Source organism: Aethina tumida, chromosome 1, assembly GCF_024364675.1.
Source record: "Aethina tumida isolate Nest 87 chromosome 1, icAetTumi1.1, whole genome shotgun sequence".
NCBI classification, from domain to species: domain Eukaryota; kingdom Metazoa; phylum Arthropoda; class Insecta; order Coleoptera; family Nitidulidae; genus Aethina; species Aethina tumida.
In genome coordinates, this window is record NC_065435.1 from 46,411,398 (window position 1) to 46,427,730 (window position 16,333).

A 16,333-nucleotide genomic window follows, 5' to 3' on the forward strand; every position below is an offset into this window, starting at 1 on the left:
TGGCTCATGCATTTATTATTCATATCCGGGGCTGACTATTCATATTTTTTTAACCTGAACTACAAATTTAATTAAGTCCTACGAATTTCGATATATTGCAGATTGTATGGCGTTCAGAAAAGTTTCCACTCAATAGAAATTGCATTTGAAATTCAACGATGAATTTTAAATTAATTTAACTTGGGCAGTAAGCCAGGTTGGGGCAAGTTTCAAACGATTTAAAGTTTGTTTAATTAATTTCATCCCCAAACAAGTGTGGTAGCAAGTTTTTGTTTATTATTTAAGCTGTTATTATTTAATATCCATGCCATTAATTATTGGGGGCACCGCCTAAACCTAACCAAACTTTTTTTGTGTAAAGATGGAAATAAATAGATGTCAATATGACATCACGAAGGAAACGGTGAAAAAGTCGGACACACAGATGTAAAGGGGTGTCCCCAATAATTAAAATTGCTTAAATTAAACAAAATATAGGGGTGACTTTATCTTAAGCGTGTCACACTTTATAAACTTATACTTGTGTAACGTAAACCTGATAAAGCTTTTAGACACTTCACTAGCGATTTCCTCGCATCGTTTACAGTCGAATAATTTGAAATTCGCCTCCATCAACCAATAAAGAAATATATTTTTCTGCGACTGTTAGTCTTTTTGTGAACAAAATAGTATGTTTCCACAGCTTAAAGCTAGAATTGAATTGTCGAATGAAGCTAGAAATCATGCGTAAAGTTCAGCGTAAAGTAAGTTTACAGAAAGAAGTTTTCTAGTCAGCCAACCGTGAAATATACAATTCAAAACTAACTTTTAAGAATCACAGAAAAGTAGATTATAATATATTCGATTAAATTAGAGTAAGATGCTAATTGTCAGAAACTTTAATTTTCTGGTGCCACTAACTATGAACAAAATCATTTAGTTCTGAAATTTATTTACCAAGAATTTATAATTTAATTTAATTGTAGGCCTGTCATAAGTCATAAGATTGTAACATATGTTTGTTCAAGGACGTAATTTTAAAGTTACCTGTAAATTTACAACTTTGGTAAAGCTGCAGGCATTAAACTAAGTTTCAAGTAAGACAACTTTTGACTTTAATAATAATTTATCGTCTTGCTTAGGAATAAAAATTATTAAGTTTAATGTGAAAACACTATCATTTTCAATTATAATATAATAAATAAATCGAATTAAATCATCAGTTATTTATTACACCACTTCGCAGTAAATATGTGTTACATTAAAAATCTATAATATGCTGATGTACTTTCAGTTAAAAACTAGTGGTTTGAGGTGATAAGACATGAAAAGCCTCCATAAAATACCATCCATATAAACTTTGCTCACGAATATATTAACTGACACGGATAAAAGTTACATAAATCATTTTGTAACTTCTAGGGGGCCATTAAAAATTCAATGCAATTTTATTCCTTTTACTGAAGCTATATCGCAATTTCATTTGTCAACTTTACCCGCGCTCTAAATCTCCCCAAGATAATTTGATTTTCCAGTAAATCTCAAACGAATGATTCATTTTGTCTAGACGAAACATAAAAAACGGCTCACATCGTCATATCTAAATTTAAAGCGGGTTGCAGTGGCGATCCTCCTCTCCACTAAATAAACATCTGGTCGCAAATATTTGTTTTCGTCACGACACTTAAGGTGCGAAATATCATTTTTATTTATGTTTATGAACGGATCGATCCGTGGATATGCATTTTATTTTGTTTTCGTAAAGTAACGTTTCGAGCTTGATGGACAGGAAAACATTTCGCATTTTAATGTTGGAACGTGTCGGAAAAGTTATTGCACCTTTAACTTTCAACACACGATGTCAAAACTCTCCTTTATTGAAGGAAATGGTGTCTTTTATTTATTGTGTCGTGTTTATAAAATTCGTTTATCACTTTGTACCTACTGACTTTCATAACAATCATATTGCTATGATGTTTTTATGGTGTTTATGAGGGATTTTTTTAACTTCTGTCCATATTTTATGGTAATAAGGTATTAATAATGGCAATCTCATTGGTTCTAATAGTTAATATCAACACTAATATCTCAATAAATAGTTTTATTAAGAGATTTAACAGACATAAACATAGACATTTTTGTAAAATATTACATATTTTGTAGGTTTGAACACATTTTATTCAATCCATTATCAATTTATCTGTTATTTAGCATCGTAAACTGCATCAAACAAGATTTTCTCTTGAACATTTTGTAGCTATAATATGTCATGAGCAAAATATGGCTTTTGAAGGTGGTTCTCTAACTGGGTGGGATGAAATTTCTTTAGAGACATAAAAATATAAATACGATATCACGTTTTTGTAGAAAACAATGCTCCAATTGACCACAAGACAAATTTACTCTCGAAACCACAAGCCTGAAAATTTGAAGGAGTTTGCTGAGGTTCGTAGAGAAGAATAACGACCTATGGATCAAGAATTTATTCGTTCACTAATTTTGAGTATGCCCAGGAGAGCTTTTTATTAATTTCCCACTGAAATTAGGATAAGAGACACAGGGTGTACTTATAATCGTAATACATATAATTAACAATATTTAAATGTTCAAAACTTTAAGATTTAATAAAGATTTTCAATAAAAATCCAGGAAAAATTATTTGTTTTTATTATAGGTGATCTTAAACATTGAAACTTCTTAAAATGGAAAACTTTTCTTTCAAATTTGTTAGATGAATATTCCAATACTTTTGGAAGCTTTAATATTATAACTCTTTGAAGATGAAAAGTTAATCAGTATGGTATTAATTAAAATTCGATTATAAATAACGTGAATTGAATAATTTTGAAAGACGTTTTGTCATTTTTATTTATCTTAATTATAAAACTTATATAAAGTGTACATCAAGATCGTGTTGAATTCTTATTTGTTATTAATATTAATTTAAAAAAAAAATAATCTGAACACGCTATGGAGTTGAATTTTAATTGAAAATAATGAATTTCTGGTATGCCTTTAATATTATAAATTAATTTTTAAATTTCATGTTTTAAATACTTTTTACAATGAGTATAAAGTATTAAAATAAATTTCCCTGTATGAAATAAGGTTTTAAAGCCCCCGGAAGGTTCACACACATTTTTGCATTAATTATAAATTCCAAACGAATATAGAGATAAAGTGCAAAAATATTTCATGTTTTGGGTTTGTTATTTTTTTCCTCTCTCCTTTCTAAGCGTAAATATGTGTTTTTTAATGTCACCCTTTCCACCGTATCCCGCGTACGTGACTACACGAATGAACATAGTCGAGAAATATTGTTTTTTAAATGAGAACTCATTGAAACTATTTTTAAACAAGACTGCAGGAATGCTTAAACAGCATTTATTCAATCGGTTGGATCTAACAATAGTTATTAATGTTACTGGTGATCGAAGTTTAAACTGGATAATTACAAAGTTTGCGTCGTACAGAGAATTACTGCCTGGAATGTTACACGTTAATGAAATTTCCAAACCGCATCTCCCCATATGAACCACTAAGCCCCAATTAAACCATCAAGATTATAAAGCTTAATTGTGACGGAAGAAAATAAATTTTCGGTATTAAAATACAACGTGATGCGTGAGTGCAGCAGTGGGTTAATCAAGACATCATTTTAATGTCTAATCACGATAAGCGATTGCTGAGTGTACGGGATATGATAAGCATGTAGATACAGTCGAAATGGGAATCGTAATTATGTTTACCATTACTTCCATCATGATGCTGATGTTTACATAAGTCTCTTTGAAAGTTGAAGAAGATTTTAGATGAAAATTGCTTTGTCACTTGAATTGATAATGTTTCCAATTTGAGGTGAAACGTATACATTAATTGAACCTGAACTACAAATATAGCTGTAACATATTTAATTTTTATTAAATTATTAGGGAAACCACTTGTTATTTTTAAAATATTAATAAATCAATATTTGTCTCTTATTACTACAAATAAATTCGTAATTACAGGACTGAATATAAATGTCAAAATAGTGTCATAGCTCGAAATCTGGGTAAAACCTACATGACATAAAACTTCGCATATTGTAAACCGCAAGGTCACCGAGATGCAGCCACGGAAATGTAACATTTTAATGAAATTCTCAAATCACATTTTCCCATATATGCACTAGATGTCCAATTAAACTTTGCCAGGATTATAAAGTTCGTATTATAAGAAGCAGCATTACAGTACAACTATTTTATCTACACTACAGTGCAGATTCAGCTGCATTACTGAATAATGCCAACTAATATTTTTATTATCTATATTATTATTAAAGCTTTCATACTTTATGTAATATAATATAATATAATATAAAAATATTATTAAAAGGAAAGTGTAAGGAGCAAAACACTTTGGATAAAACATTTCACTGTTTAATGGAGAAAATAATAAACATCAAATTGAATAAATCCGGAAAGGTTTGGTTCGCTTCTATTAAATTTAATTTACATTTCACAAACAGATCCGTTTTCTGTAAAAACAATTAAAATACAAAACACTCAAACACAAAACGTACAATATGGTGTGCATAATGCCATAGCAAATTTTAAGTGATTTTCTCCGAAAAATCTAATACAGAATCCAGTTTGGAACTGTTTATTTGATCAGATTTTGTTAAAAATACAAACTCGGAGTATGAAACACCTGGCAACTTTATGTTCATACATAAAATTCATAGTTAATCATTATTTTATAAACGAATAATATGCTGAAAAAGTCTTTACATCAATAAGTTCAGTAAAAAATATTTAATACTAGAGTGAAAAGAAACATTGTTACAATTGGAGAATAAATTTGAATAAATACAAACTTTCAGATAAACAAGACTTTATGAGTATAAACTTTTCAAATTATCATAACAAGAATATTTCGTACCTATTGAGACAGTCGGCAACGCCAAAGTTGAGTGTTAGTTAAATAGGCACGGAATGGTTGCAGATTGAAACGTCAACTACAACTGCTACAAAAGTTTACAACAATTTTTTAACTTGACACTGTCGTCCAAACACCTGGAATGATTTAAGTTCTGAATTTATGAAGGGTCATTATAATTTGAAAGTAAACAACAAACTGTTTTACTTCAAAACTAATTATATGGTAGGTCTTTCACCATAAGGAGAAGACACAGAACACCGAATAAGAAGGAGGTAAACGTCTTTAAAATTTAATTCAAATGAATGAAGAATTTATTGGTGACACGTACCAGATGATTACTTTGGTAACACGTAAATTTTGTTATAGAAGAGCTGCCTAGACTCAGACCCGAGCGGCGCATCCCGCGACACGTGCTGCGCGTCATCTGCAAAGGGCGGCGGCGGCGGCACACCGCCCCCGCACCACAGCCCCATCCACACCTATAGGCAGCAGCACGGGGGCGGCGACTCGCGGCGCCCCTCAACCTCCTCCCACCACTCCTCGCCCGCCCACCACTGCCAACCGCCGCCTCGAGGCGGCAGCGGAGGCAGGATGACCGTCAACTCGCAGTCGGGCCCCGCCCCTAAGTCGCCCCGCGCCCCAGACGATCTCATATCAACTGCCACCTCCGCCCTGCGCAGGCTGCACTTCAAAACCGGCAGGAATGCCGCCAAAAATGCCAACGCTCAAAACCAAAAGCAACAAGTAAGTACTAACATTTTATTGAATTTTACCCTTAAATCTTGCTTATACCCGACGTCATATACTATAAGTTACACAGGCCAACAACCATCTTGGTACCAACCAAACTTATGTTTCTTTCACGTTGTTACCATTTCTTTTTATTCAGACTATCAGTGAAAAAAAACAACAAAGTAGTTCACTCTTATCACTACGTGTATAAACCAGATTTTTTTCATTTAATCTGGATGCAAATAAATCGGTTGTCTTCTTGGAGGAGTTTACTTCTCTTATGTAATTGTTCAGTTCTAACGAACTAAACGTTAAAGAATTGCTGAATTTGTCGCAAAATAACTGACGTTTTCTTCGTCAGAGGTTCCTCTGCCACCCGAATCTACTTATGGTTGGATTGGATATAAATGGATGATAAGTCCATTCGTGTTTATTGTACCTATTAATATCTTTAATACTTATTTCTATGATCTCTTCCTTTAATTGGTGTTTCTTTAATTGGATTTCTAGCTGGCCAGTTCATCAGCGGAATATTTACCTCTTCAAGGTAGTTTCCGACAATTTTCGCAGGACGAGCATTCTCATGTATAAAAATAATCTCTTTAGCAATAAATTGGGCAAAGGGTACAAGATGAGGTTCTAGGATACATATCAGTCGTTAAACTTCCATCTGTAATGACAACCAATTCCGTATGTGCAAACTAATGCCTCCCCAAACCATTAACAATCCTCCACCAAAAGTAAGAGTTTCAACTATATTACGTAACGTTCTCCTGTTCGTCTATCTACTTTTCTACGACATGACTGAACAATACATGACTCCACTCAGAAAGTCCAGGTATATCTAAGTATTTGCAGTTTAATGTTAGGCATGAAATTTCTATCAAATATATTAATTTTTCCTTCCGTCCATTTTCAGAACTAAGCTACAAAAAATGTACCTGAATAACACAGTTTCGGAATCATTAAAAATATCGTAATTCAGTTCCTTATTTTCCGACACCAATTTCGTTTTGTTGAACTCATTGAGTTATTCCCTACCTCATTAAATTTTCCAATTAGTCATTGTTAAGTCTTCATTAAAATCTAAAACGCATTCAAACAAGAAAATAAATTATGAAGTATCCATTTCAACCAATGATGGTGACCAAACTCAAATCAATTTAATCTAAAGTTATTTGTTGGTAACGAGGAATACAGTTTCCAATCAGACCCTATTTGAGATCAATTACATAAAGTTTAGAAGTATAAGGGCTTCAGTTAATTAATGCCGTCGAAATCTCATAAAACGTATGCCCCGATGTTCTCCGCAATAAATCCTTCCTCATCAACGCAGTGATCTAGCTTATATAAATTGCATCGCATTCTGAACTAAATTTCATCTCGTCTGTCATAGTCGCAGCGCCGAACCCAACCGTGGTTTTGTCCAATTCAAAAGATTAGTGGCGGCAACGGAGAACATTTACAAGCCCTGGTCACACGTCCGTGATTACATTAGCTAAAAAATGTAAACAAAGCAGTTTTTTTTAAGCCTCACAGCACGATTTTAAAGTGGAGTTGTGTACTACAGCCTGTTAATTGTAACGTACTTTGTACTTCAATGACCGTGTTCTGGGATTTACAGTCGATGGTGTTTTTGCACGTTCTACTCAAACGCCGGTATAATTAAAACAATGAATGTTTTGAATTTAATTATTGTAGCTCGTAACCAATTTAATTTAAAATTACTCACTATAATTTTGTTCATTTAGCATTTCCCAATGTAGAAATTTCTAAATTCGCTGAAGCCACCTCTTATTAATTTGAATGTTCGTCGGACTTTGTTCCTTGTTTGCAGCAACAAGAATACCAGTTTGTCGGTTTCCACTAATTAATACTGTACAACGCAGTAAATTTCATCTGGCCAAGCTTAGTTAAATAAAATACCTTGGCCAATTTAGGCTAAGGATTATTTTTAAATCTAAAATAAAATCACATACACGTGTGTACCACGTATAAACGATCAATACACATCATTTGGTAAAGTCTAAAAGAATCTTGTGCAATGAGGGAAAAATAAAATCGACAAATTAGGCAATATATCGTAATTTCGCCGACACGGCACTTTTCGAAAGCTGTCTGTTTCAAACAACCTAACTGATATTGCTGAATTCTAAAGTATAAAGTCAATGGTATTTTAGGATATATTACTTTGTGATGTAAAAAAAGAATTTGATTTATTTTTATGTCGAATTTTATATACAAAGAAACGACAAACGTCATTTATTAACCAGAATCCTTTTTATACACTTTTTAAGTTCTATTTTTAAATTTATCTACTTTTATTGTGCGATTATTCGCAAGCATTTCACATTATGTCCGTTTCTGTAGACTTTCCACCCGTTTTCAAGCTGATATTAATGTTCTTGTTAACACACGTATCTTGCTCATGTTGTTTAACGTCAATATTGATTTACCATTAAAACAGTAAAAGAAAAAACCACAAGAAAACTTATTATACATATACACATGTCTAATGTTCAGTTTTTTGTTTAACTTATTTGATTCCATTAACGATTAACACACTTTCTACATAAATAGTACATATATGGTATACCGTATATAGCATTTAACTGCTATATATAGCAGTTTATAAACCTCTATATATAATGCGATAACTATTGGGGAACACAAGAATTACACCATTTTTACGTTCATTCGAACATAAATCATCTCCATTTAATAATTGTGATATAGGAATCAGACAAACGATGATAAAGCAGCATGTTCTTTGTAATACGCTGGAGCGTGACCTACTTGACTGGTTTAGAGTACTGAAAAATCCCTGAAACAAACTAAAAAGGAAAATAAAATAAACTTCTCTCATTTAGAAAAATAAATGCGCTAATTAGAATGCTAGAGATTTTTCTTTCGACGCAAATATTATTACTGTATATTATAATATGGCGTTGGTTGTTTCAATAAAATAAGTAAATATATATATATATATATATATATATATATATATATATATATATAGTGAAATTGGTTTTTTTTTTAAATTTCAAATAAACCTCGACATTTGAACTATAAACATGTAATTTGGTAGCTGGTTTATTTTTTAATCATGATGGGTAAATAAACCTAATAAACAGGAACTGGCTGCTTTGACACCGGATTTTGATGAATTAGCATTTTATAGTGGTGTTGTTATTAACTCCTTATCAAGGATATTATTAAACTAGTTTTGTGTACTAATTACCAATTTTTTTACTGCCAAAAAAGATTATTTGAATAATTACAAAATGTTTGTAACGCCGACAAGTTAATATTCCTTCGTTATCCCATATTAATGACATACAATTCCCGTTTTGTGTGGGATGATAATATGGGAAATATAAAGCCCACTGAAACCGAATGGATTACGATTTATGAAAGTAGAAATTCCTGTAGTTTATATCACAAAATATAAATAATTTATAAGTCCTTCCTTTGATTGTGGATTATGCAGTGGTTAATAATAGATTAACAAAATACATTATTAATGTAATAGCTCATTGTTTTGATTTTTAATAACTGTAAAGGTAAGCAAAGGAGAAACACAAAATACATGGTTTTCGCACCATCTTTAAGGGGTATAAGTGGATATAAAAAGTGAAGCGCTATAATTTGTTAAAACTGACATTCCTAAAAATCATATTTTTTTGTTAGCAATTTATTCTGGCAAATTAACCTCAAAAACTTTCATTAATTACAAGTACATTGATAGTTGTGTATTCCTCACAAAAAATCTCAAATTAGATTTATTAAAATTTATAGTGACCAATTAAAAAGTAACTTCCAAAACTTTCATTGATGACAAATACATTGGCAGTTGTACATTCTCCTTAAAAATCTCATATATATTTTTTTAAATTCATATCAACAAATTAGACTGTATCTCAAAATCATTAATTAATGAGAGGCACGTTGAATGTTGTACGTTCTGCACAAAAAATTTCATATTTATTTCTCCTTCTCTATTGTCTCCAAAATTCTAATTATCTAACTTTAAGGACCTCTAGATCATTTAAAGCTATAATTTTTTTATGTACACTTTATATTAGAGTGGGCCAAAAAAATCGACTCTTTTTGTTTTAACTTGCGACACTGAAAAATTGGTTATTAGACACCTTTAGAAATCGGTCTTCTCAATTTTCTATATTTTCTTCAGGTCCATATGGCGAAATTCATATTTCGCCATTACTTGATTTTTTTCATAATAATCATTCATAATTTTGTTTTTATCACAATTTAGAATCGTGATTTGTCAACGGGCTTATTTAAAAATAAAAAACGAAATGATAATAAATTGTCTCAAAATTCATAAATTAAATGGATAAATTTAAAATATTTATTAAAAAGCTATTAAAATCAGTATGTATTGGAATTCGAATTTGTAGAGCGTTTAATTTCCTACAAAGATATACGTGCGCATTTTATAATAGTTATTTATCTACGAGTTATACAATTAAGAAGTAAAAAAGAAATTTTTGTTAAGTGCTTCAAACTTTGTCCTCCAATATCTTATAAACGGCAAGAGTTACAAAAAAATGTAACATACCATTTTTGTAGACTGTTCAATTTCCTACAAGAAATATAAATAGAAATTTTCTGTACGATCAAAATAATGACAATGTACGGATTTTGCCATACAGCAGTGGAGAAAAAATGGAAAACTTAAATGAAGGGAACCAACCTATTAAAATTAAGAACTCATCTTTGGAGAGCATTTTTTAAAGGTGCTTAAAAACCAATTTTTCAGTGTCGGTTAAAAAAGTAGTCAATTTTTTTAGTCCACCCTACTTTATATATTTGTATCTTTCGAACGACATATACATTTTAACTTACTACTAAAACCTATTAATTTATCGAGTTAAAAAAAAATGCAATATTGAATTAAAGTCTTTTATTTAGAAAATTCACTTGAACAGGTTATCTTTGGCTAATGTTTACTGTATTATGTATCTAAAAATTGTTCAATAGATTGGCTTTTTAGACTTATAATTTTGGTTTCATTTTTAACCAGGTAAACACTAAATACATATTTTATCTTTTGTTTGTGACTAATATTATGATGCGATTCACATTTTGTAAAATTTAATTAACCTTTTATACGTAAAAAACGTCGAACATTTTCAATAGTGCAGGGGGTAACATTGTCACACTATTATTAGAGGCGTTGGATATTTAACGAACCCTAAATTAAATCAAAGCTTGCGTACAATGTTCCCCACACATTGTAGGTGGATTATATCATAATCGCATTTGTTCACTTCTCAAATGCTTTTTACCTATATGGGAAGTACAAAGGCAACGTGCGCCAGAGCTATGTTTTCTATAGCAACACGCCCACGTGTGGTAAATGTCAGCGCTTTTTGCGGAGGTTGTAAATTCCACCTGCCGGCGACGAAAATTTTAATCAGATTCTGGTGCGAAAGCTCACATGGCATGTCGCTATCGTTTACTTGTTGAGTGCTTGTTGTGACACGTTTTAAAAGTGCGTCTTTATTTATTTGTGGGCAGTGCAATTACTAATTGGAACGATATCATTTCCAGAACGTCATTGCAAGGTGCGGTATCAAAAACACGCGAACTAATTAATTCTAAATGCGCAAACGTTTTTTATTCGAAAACGCCATTTCCTTTTTTTTATTTAATCTCGTGGACGGTACGAAAATTAATGTGAAATTACTTTCGTCTGATCCCTTCCGCTAGATTTAAAAATCTGTTTGTCTTCGAGCGTCGAATAAATTTGGAAGACTTGGGCCGCCGTTGCGGATTAACAGGGAAAAGCACATTTAATCGTATATTTTAAATCATCGCCGCCGCATAAGTATTATTCGAAATGCAGATAGATCTATCCAGTCGAGTTCTCCTTCCATTTCGTCCTCTATTTGTTTTTACACCCCGCCCATAAAACCGACTATACTCCATTCATTATATTATCGGCCGCATCTCGAAGTTATAATACCACATGGCCGTGGTTAATTTCGATTCTAAAAGCTTGCAGAATCCGACCAACTATCGCCGACAATATTCCGCATAAATTGATTTCACCGTTGTGTTTTGATTTCCCATAAACGCGAAACGCAAAATTGAAATGCAAAACGTAAGTTTTATTTGTTTGAACATAACATTTTTGTTTATCAACACGCCAATAAATTTCGATTGTGTTTACCTCATTTAGTTACAAAGAACAATGTTTCCTTGTGAAAATACAATGTACATATTTTAAAAATCGGAGTTTTCCCACTACGTTTCAAATAACTTTGCAGAGGATCAATGGAAATGTCACGGCTATTCTGTCACAGTGTCTCTATCCACTTATTTTATTTATTCACTAGCCTGTCACATTTTGTATGCAAATGCCACACATTTTATGCAATCCTCTCAATTTGCATTATTATCATTTGATTCAGAAAACTGGTTCGACTGTTTGTGTTTTAACGAAAAATTGATTTGAAATTGTAATGCATAGAAAAATTTACAGTCTCTGAAAGAATAAAAGGGTTCTATTTACTTTAACCAGAATCAAGCCAATGATTTTAAAATATTAGTTTGCATTAAAGCAGATATAAATTGAAATAATATATTTACATATAACAATGTTAATTAAATAAATGCACAATAGTAGCTCGTAGAGTTAAATTAATAATTTCATAATTAATATTGTTTTATTTTACATTAAAATCACTTTCATTATTTGTTTTATCATTTGATTAATTTTTGTTTTTATTCATTTTGACTTATTTGTGAAGTAATGTATAAATATATAATTGAAATAAGTGTTAATATAATCTCCTGGATAAATGAAATAAAACTGCATCAACTACAGAAATTTTAAGCTTTTAATAAAATTATTATCACCAATGACTGCTACATTTTTCCAGTTTTAGTTGGTCTGCTCTACAAACAGGTTCCTTGATTCAAAGATGAGTTCTTAATTTCAATAGTTTCATATGGCAAAGTTCATATCTGATTATTACTTGATCGTACAGAAAATTTATATTTATACTTCTTGTAGGAAACACTCTATAAAAATCTTGCAAAGTTTGAAGAATTTAACAAAAATTTCTTCTTTGCTTCTAAATTTTAATAAATAAGTAAATATTATAAAATGCCCAAATTGATACAAAAATATATGTTTTTTTGTAGCAAATTAAACGCCTTTCAAAAAAGATCAATTGTGGTTAATGAATTAGTCTAACCATTCAAACTTCAATGCTTACTGATTTAATAATACGTCTTAAATAAAAAACTTTATTTTTTCTGAAATAGATAATAAATTATCTCAAAATTTATGACTTAAATTAATAAATTTAAAATAGTTTACTATTGAAGTTTTTTTATTTAAGACGTATTATTAAATATATCAATAGAAAAGAAAAGAAGTAAAATATTAAAACTTAGCTATTAATTATTTGGTGATAGTTAATATACAAGGAGACACAACTCAGGAGGTCCAAAAATTATGTTATGTAAAAATATAGAAAAAAAACATAAAAATGAAAAACAACCACAGATGACGAAAAGTTATAAACAATATAACCACCAACATTTTAAATAAACCCGTTGAAAAATATTAAATCACGATACTAAATTGTGATAAGAGCAAAATTATGAAAAAAGTATTGTTAAAAAATTGATTAGAAAGAAATATATAACTTGGAAACTGTTACTCTATCAAAATAAACTCAAATTTTTATGAATATTTTCAAAATTCACTACTTAAGTGGGTACATAATAAAATATTTATTAAAAAAGTATTAAAATCAGTATCAGTATCAGGATCCGAATGCCTTTTTTGTAGAGCTTTTGATTTCCTACAAAGATATATGATGTGCATTTTGTAATACCTGACTTACTCAAAATTAGTGAACGAATAAATTCTTCATTTAAGATAAATTTAAGGCTAGTGGTTTCGAGTGTCATTTTATCTTTGAGGACGTCGTGGTTTTGTCTAGCATTCATAATTTCTCTGTTTAATATGAGCAACTCTGTGTTTGTCTCTAAAGATATTCCTCTCTACGCTGGTACAGAACCACCTCCAAAAGCAACACCACGTTTTAGACTATGTCGTTGAACGTTGGCTCATGTTCCCAATGCTCCTTGTTTAACAGGGGGTCTTCTGACTCGATGACCAATTTCAAGCCCCTTCTTCTAAGGGTAGACGAACTTAACAGTTATTTATGTGTATTTTGGCATTACCAGTTTGCCGATAACGATTCCAAGAACGACTCCATTTTGTGAGACTACTTATGTTGCTAAACAACAGAACATTAATAATGAACGGAAAAAAATATGTTCAAATTCATAAAATGCGTTTTTTGGGTATTTTTATGTCCACTAAATATATAAAAAGGAATATAAATTTAATATGGTGGTAAATGTCTTGTAGATTAAGGAGGCTCCAATTCTAAAGAATGGTTTCCTTGTTTCAGACCCAATCAGTACCAAAAGTCATAGTGATGGGTTCAAGTACCGCATCAGAGACCACAATCAACACAAGCACCGACAGCTCAAACACGATAGTGACAACGATGACCGCCACCGATGGCGAAATCACCGAAGACAGTTTAGACGTGAACGATCCAATCGATTACCTCAATTCGGATAACATAGTGGAAGGAGGCAAGATACTGACACCCGTCCCGGTAACTCCGAAGACACCCGCCACGGCCAAACAACACACGCCGCCCACGGTCACCACCAAAGAGAACAAATTCACGTTTGACGTCGAGATGACTCCCAAACCCTCCGACGAGCACATGTTCGATTTCGAGCCAAAGAAGCCGATGAACGCGGCCGAAGAGAAGAGCGTCGATCAGCTGATGGATGAGCAGGTCGAAGCGCTGAAACTGGACGCAAGACGTAGGAACAGTTACAAAGCTGCACAGAACGATTTCGATAAAATCGAAGTTATGAACGACGATATGAAAATGCACGTCGAACCGCCGAGGGAAATTAAGCACCACAGGCACAGTCCCAAGGAGCACAGGAGGAGCTTTAGAAGGAAATTGGAGGTCGAGAAGGAGAAAGTCGAGAGGACCTCGCCGAAACGGAGAGCGGAGCGGACGTTGAATTCATCGCCGGAGAATAACGATTCGGATTCGCCCAAACCAAAACACAGGTAAATAAATTTGTTTGTGTTTTGGGCACAATGTATGTGATTACATATTTTTATGTCGGCCAACCGATTGATATGCCGTAGACGTAAAGGGCTTCCAATAAATTACTGTGATGTGAACGTTTATTACATGTAGGGTCCATTTGGGCGGTCATAAAATAAAGTTAATTGTTGCCTTTGCTTTATGTATGCTCGGCCAATAACCTAGAGGCTCTAATAATTCGGTGATTTCGGTGAATTATCGGCAATTCGCCGAAAGTTCTAACTAATTTGTTTGTTTATGACTTATTCGCCGTTTCAAAAGCCTTCCATTAACTCCCCGAATTGAACAACAATTCAGCATAACAAAAAGCTTCTCAAACATTTCCTGCACCAGAATGTTAACTATTTAATAGGGCCCACCACACCAAAGTTCTACTTGTTTGTCAAATGAAATTAGTAACACGCTTTAAATGTTTACAGTCCACTTGATTATTGTTGTTGTTGACCTACGATACTTGTCAGTGTTTGGGTCTCAGCCACTAGAAATATTAAAGCGTGTAATTTTAAAGCATATGATTCAACTTTCTGTTGAGACAAACTGTCGCCAGACTGTTAGGATCTATTTTGAAGACGAGCCAAGTTGAAATGAATTCTATATTATACCGAAATGATTGTCACTTTTATTTGTAGTATAAAAGTAAGCGGGTTTTATTTCATAGAAGTTCAATGACGCAAATCCATCGCTTAAATAAATATAGTTTTATGTGTATACTTTAATTTATTGTGACAAGAGTAATAACTTTTAAAACTGTGTATCTACATAGTCTCGATATTAATTCCCAGAAGATGAATAAAAATAATTTTTAATTTTTATAAGTCGCCACTTTTCGCTGGAAAGTAACAAAAACATCGTCGGAACAAAACTTTAAGCCGAAAATGAATTAAAGGCGAAAATAAGTCGTTAAATTTACGACTATCTTAGAGGATAAACTTAGGAAACGTAAATAAAGTGCAGTGACATGCAATTCTGGATTATCGTACACAAAGCACAACTACTAAATTAAGTATTCCAAAAATAGAAGACATTACAAGCCTTAAAAGTATGTGTGAGTTGGTTAAATCCCTTTTGTCCACTACGTTTAAAAGTTCTCACTAACCCATGTACATTTGGTTCGCTGAACTTATTTGTGCTCATAAACCATATGATGAGTCTATAGAAACTCCGGAGTTGGAAAATGTTTTGTAAAAGCTTGACGGTTTTCATCCATAATGATCCCTACAAAAATTTGATAATTTAAGCTTTAAAAAAACTTGTCAGACTTGCTGGTACGACATCTTTTAAAACTTACTAATGTGATGTAAATGTATGTTACTTTTTCTTAAAAATAATCTCAATAAATTACCTAAGTTTAAGTATTTGAAAACGTTTAAATTCAGTGAAATGGCACTAAATAATAGTAAAAACAATAGTATATTCTGGAAATATTTTTCCATTGGCTTTTGTTTGGTAAACATGTCACTCAGAATAGAGCGACTTAGATAAGTTTCATGTTTACGGTCATAAATTAC

General features: G+C 31.9%; 1 protein-coding gene across 3 annotated transcripts in view; it reads left to right on the forward strand.

Moving 5' to 3' along the window:
• The window catches only part of LOC109599248 (uncharacterized), a 115,795-nt gene that overhangs the window by 43,540 nt on the left and 55,922 nt on the right, over nucleotides 1–16,333 (forward strand). For all 3 annotated transcript variants that reach the window (XM_049960978.1, XM_049960980.1, XM_049960979.1), the window contains exons 3-4: nucleotides 5,269–5,646; nucleotides 14,097–14,785. In XM_049960978.1, the coding sequence (XP_049816935.1) occupies nucleotides 5,494–5,646; nucleotides 14,097–14,785 (842 nt within the window). In that variant the 5' untranslated portion in view covers nucleotides 5,269–5,493. The remainder of the gene's footprint in view (nucleotides 1–5,268; nucleotides 5,647–14,096; nucleotides 14,786–16,333) is intronic.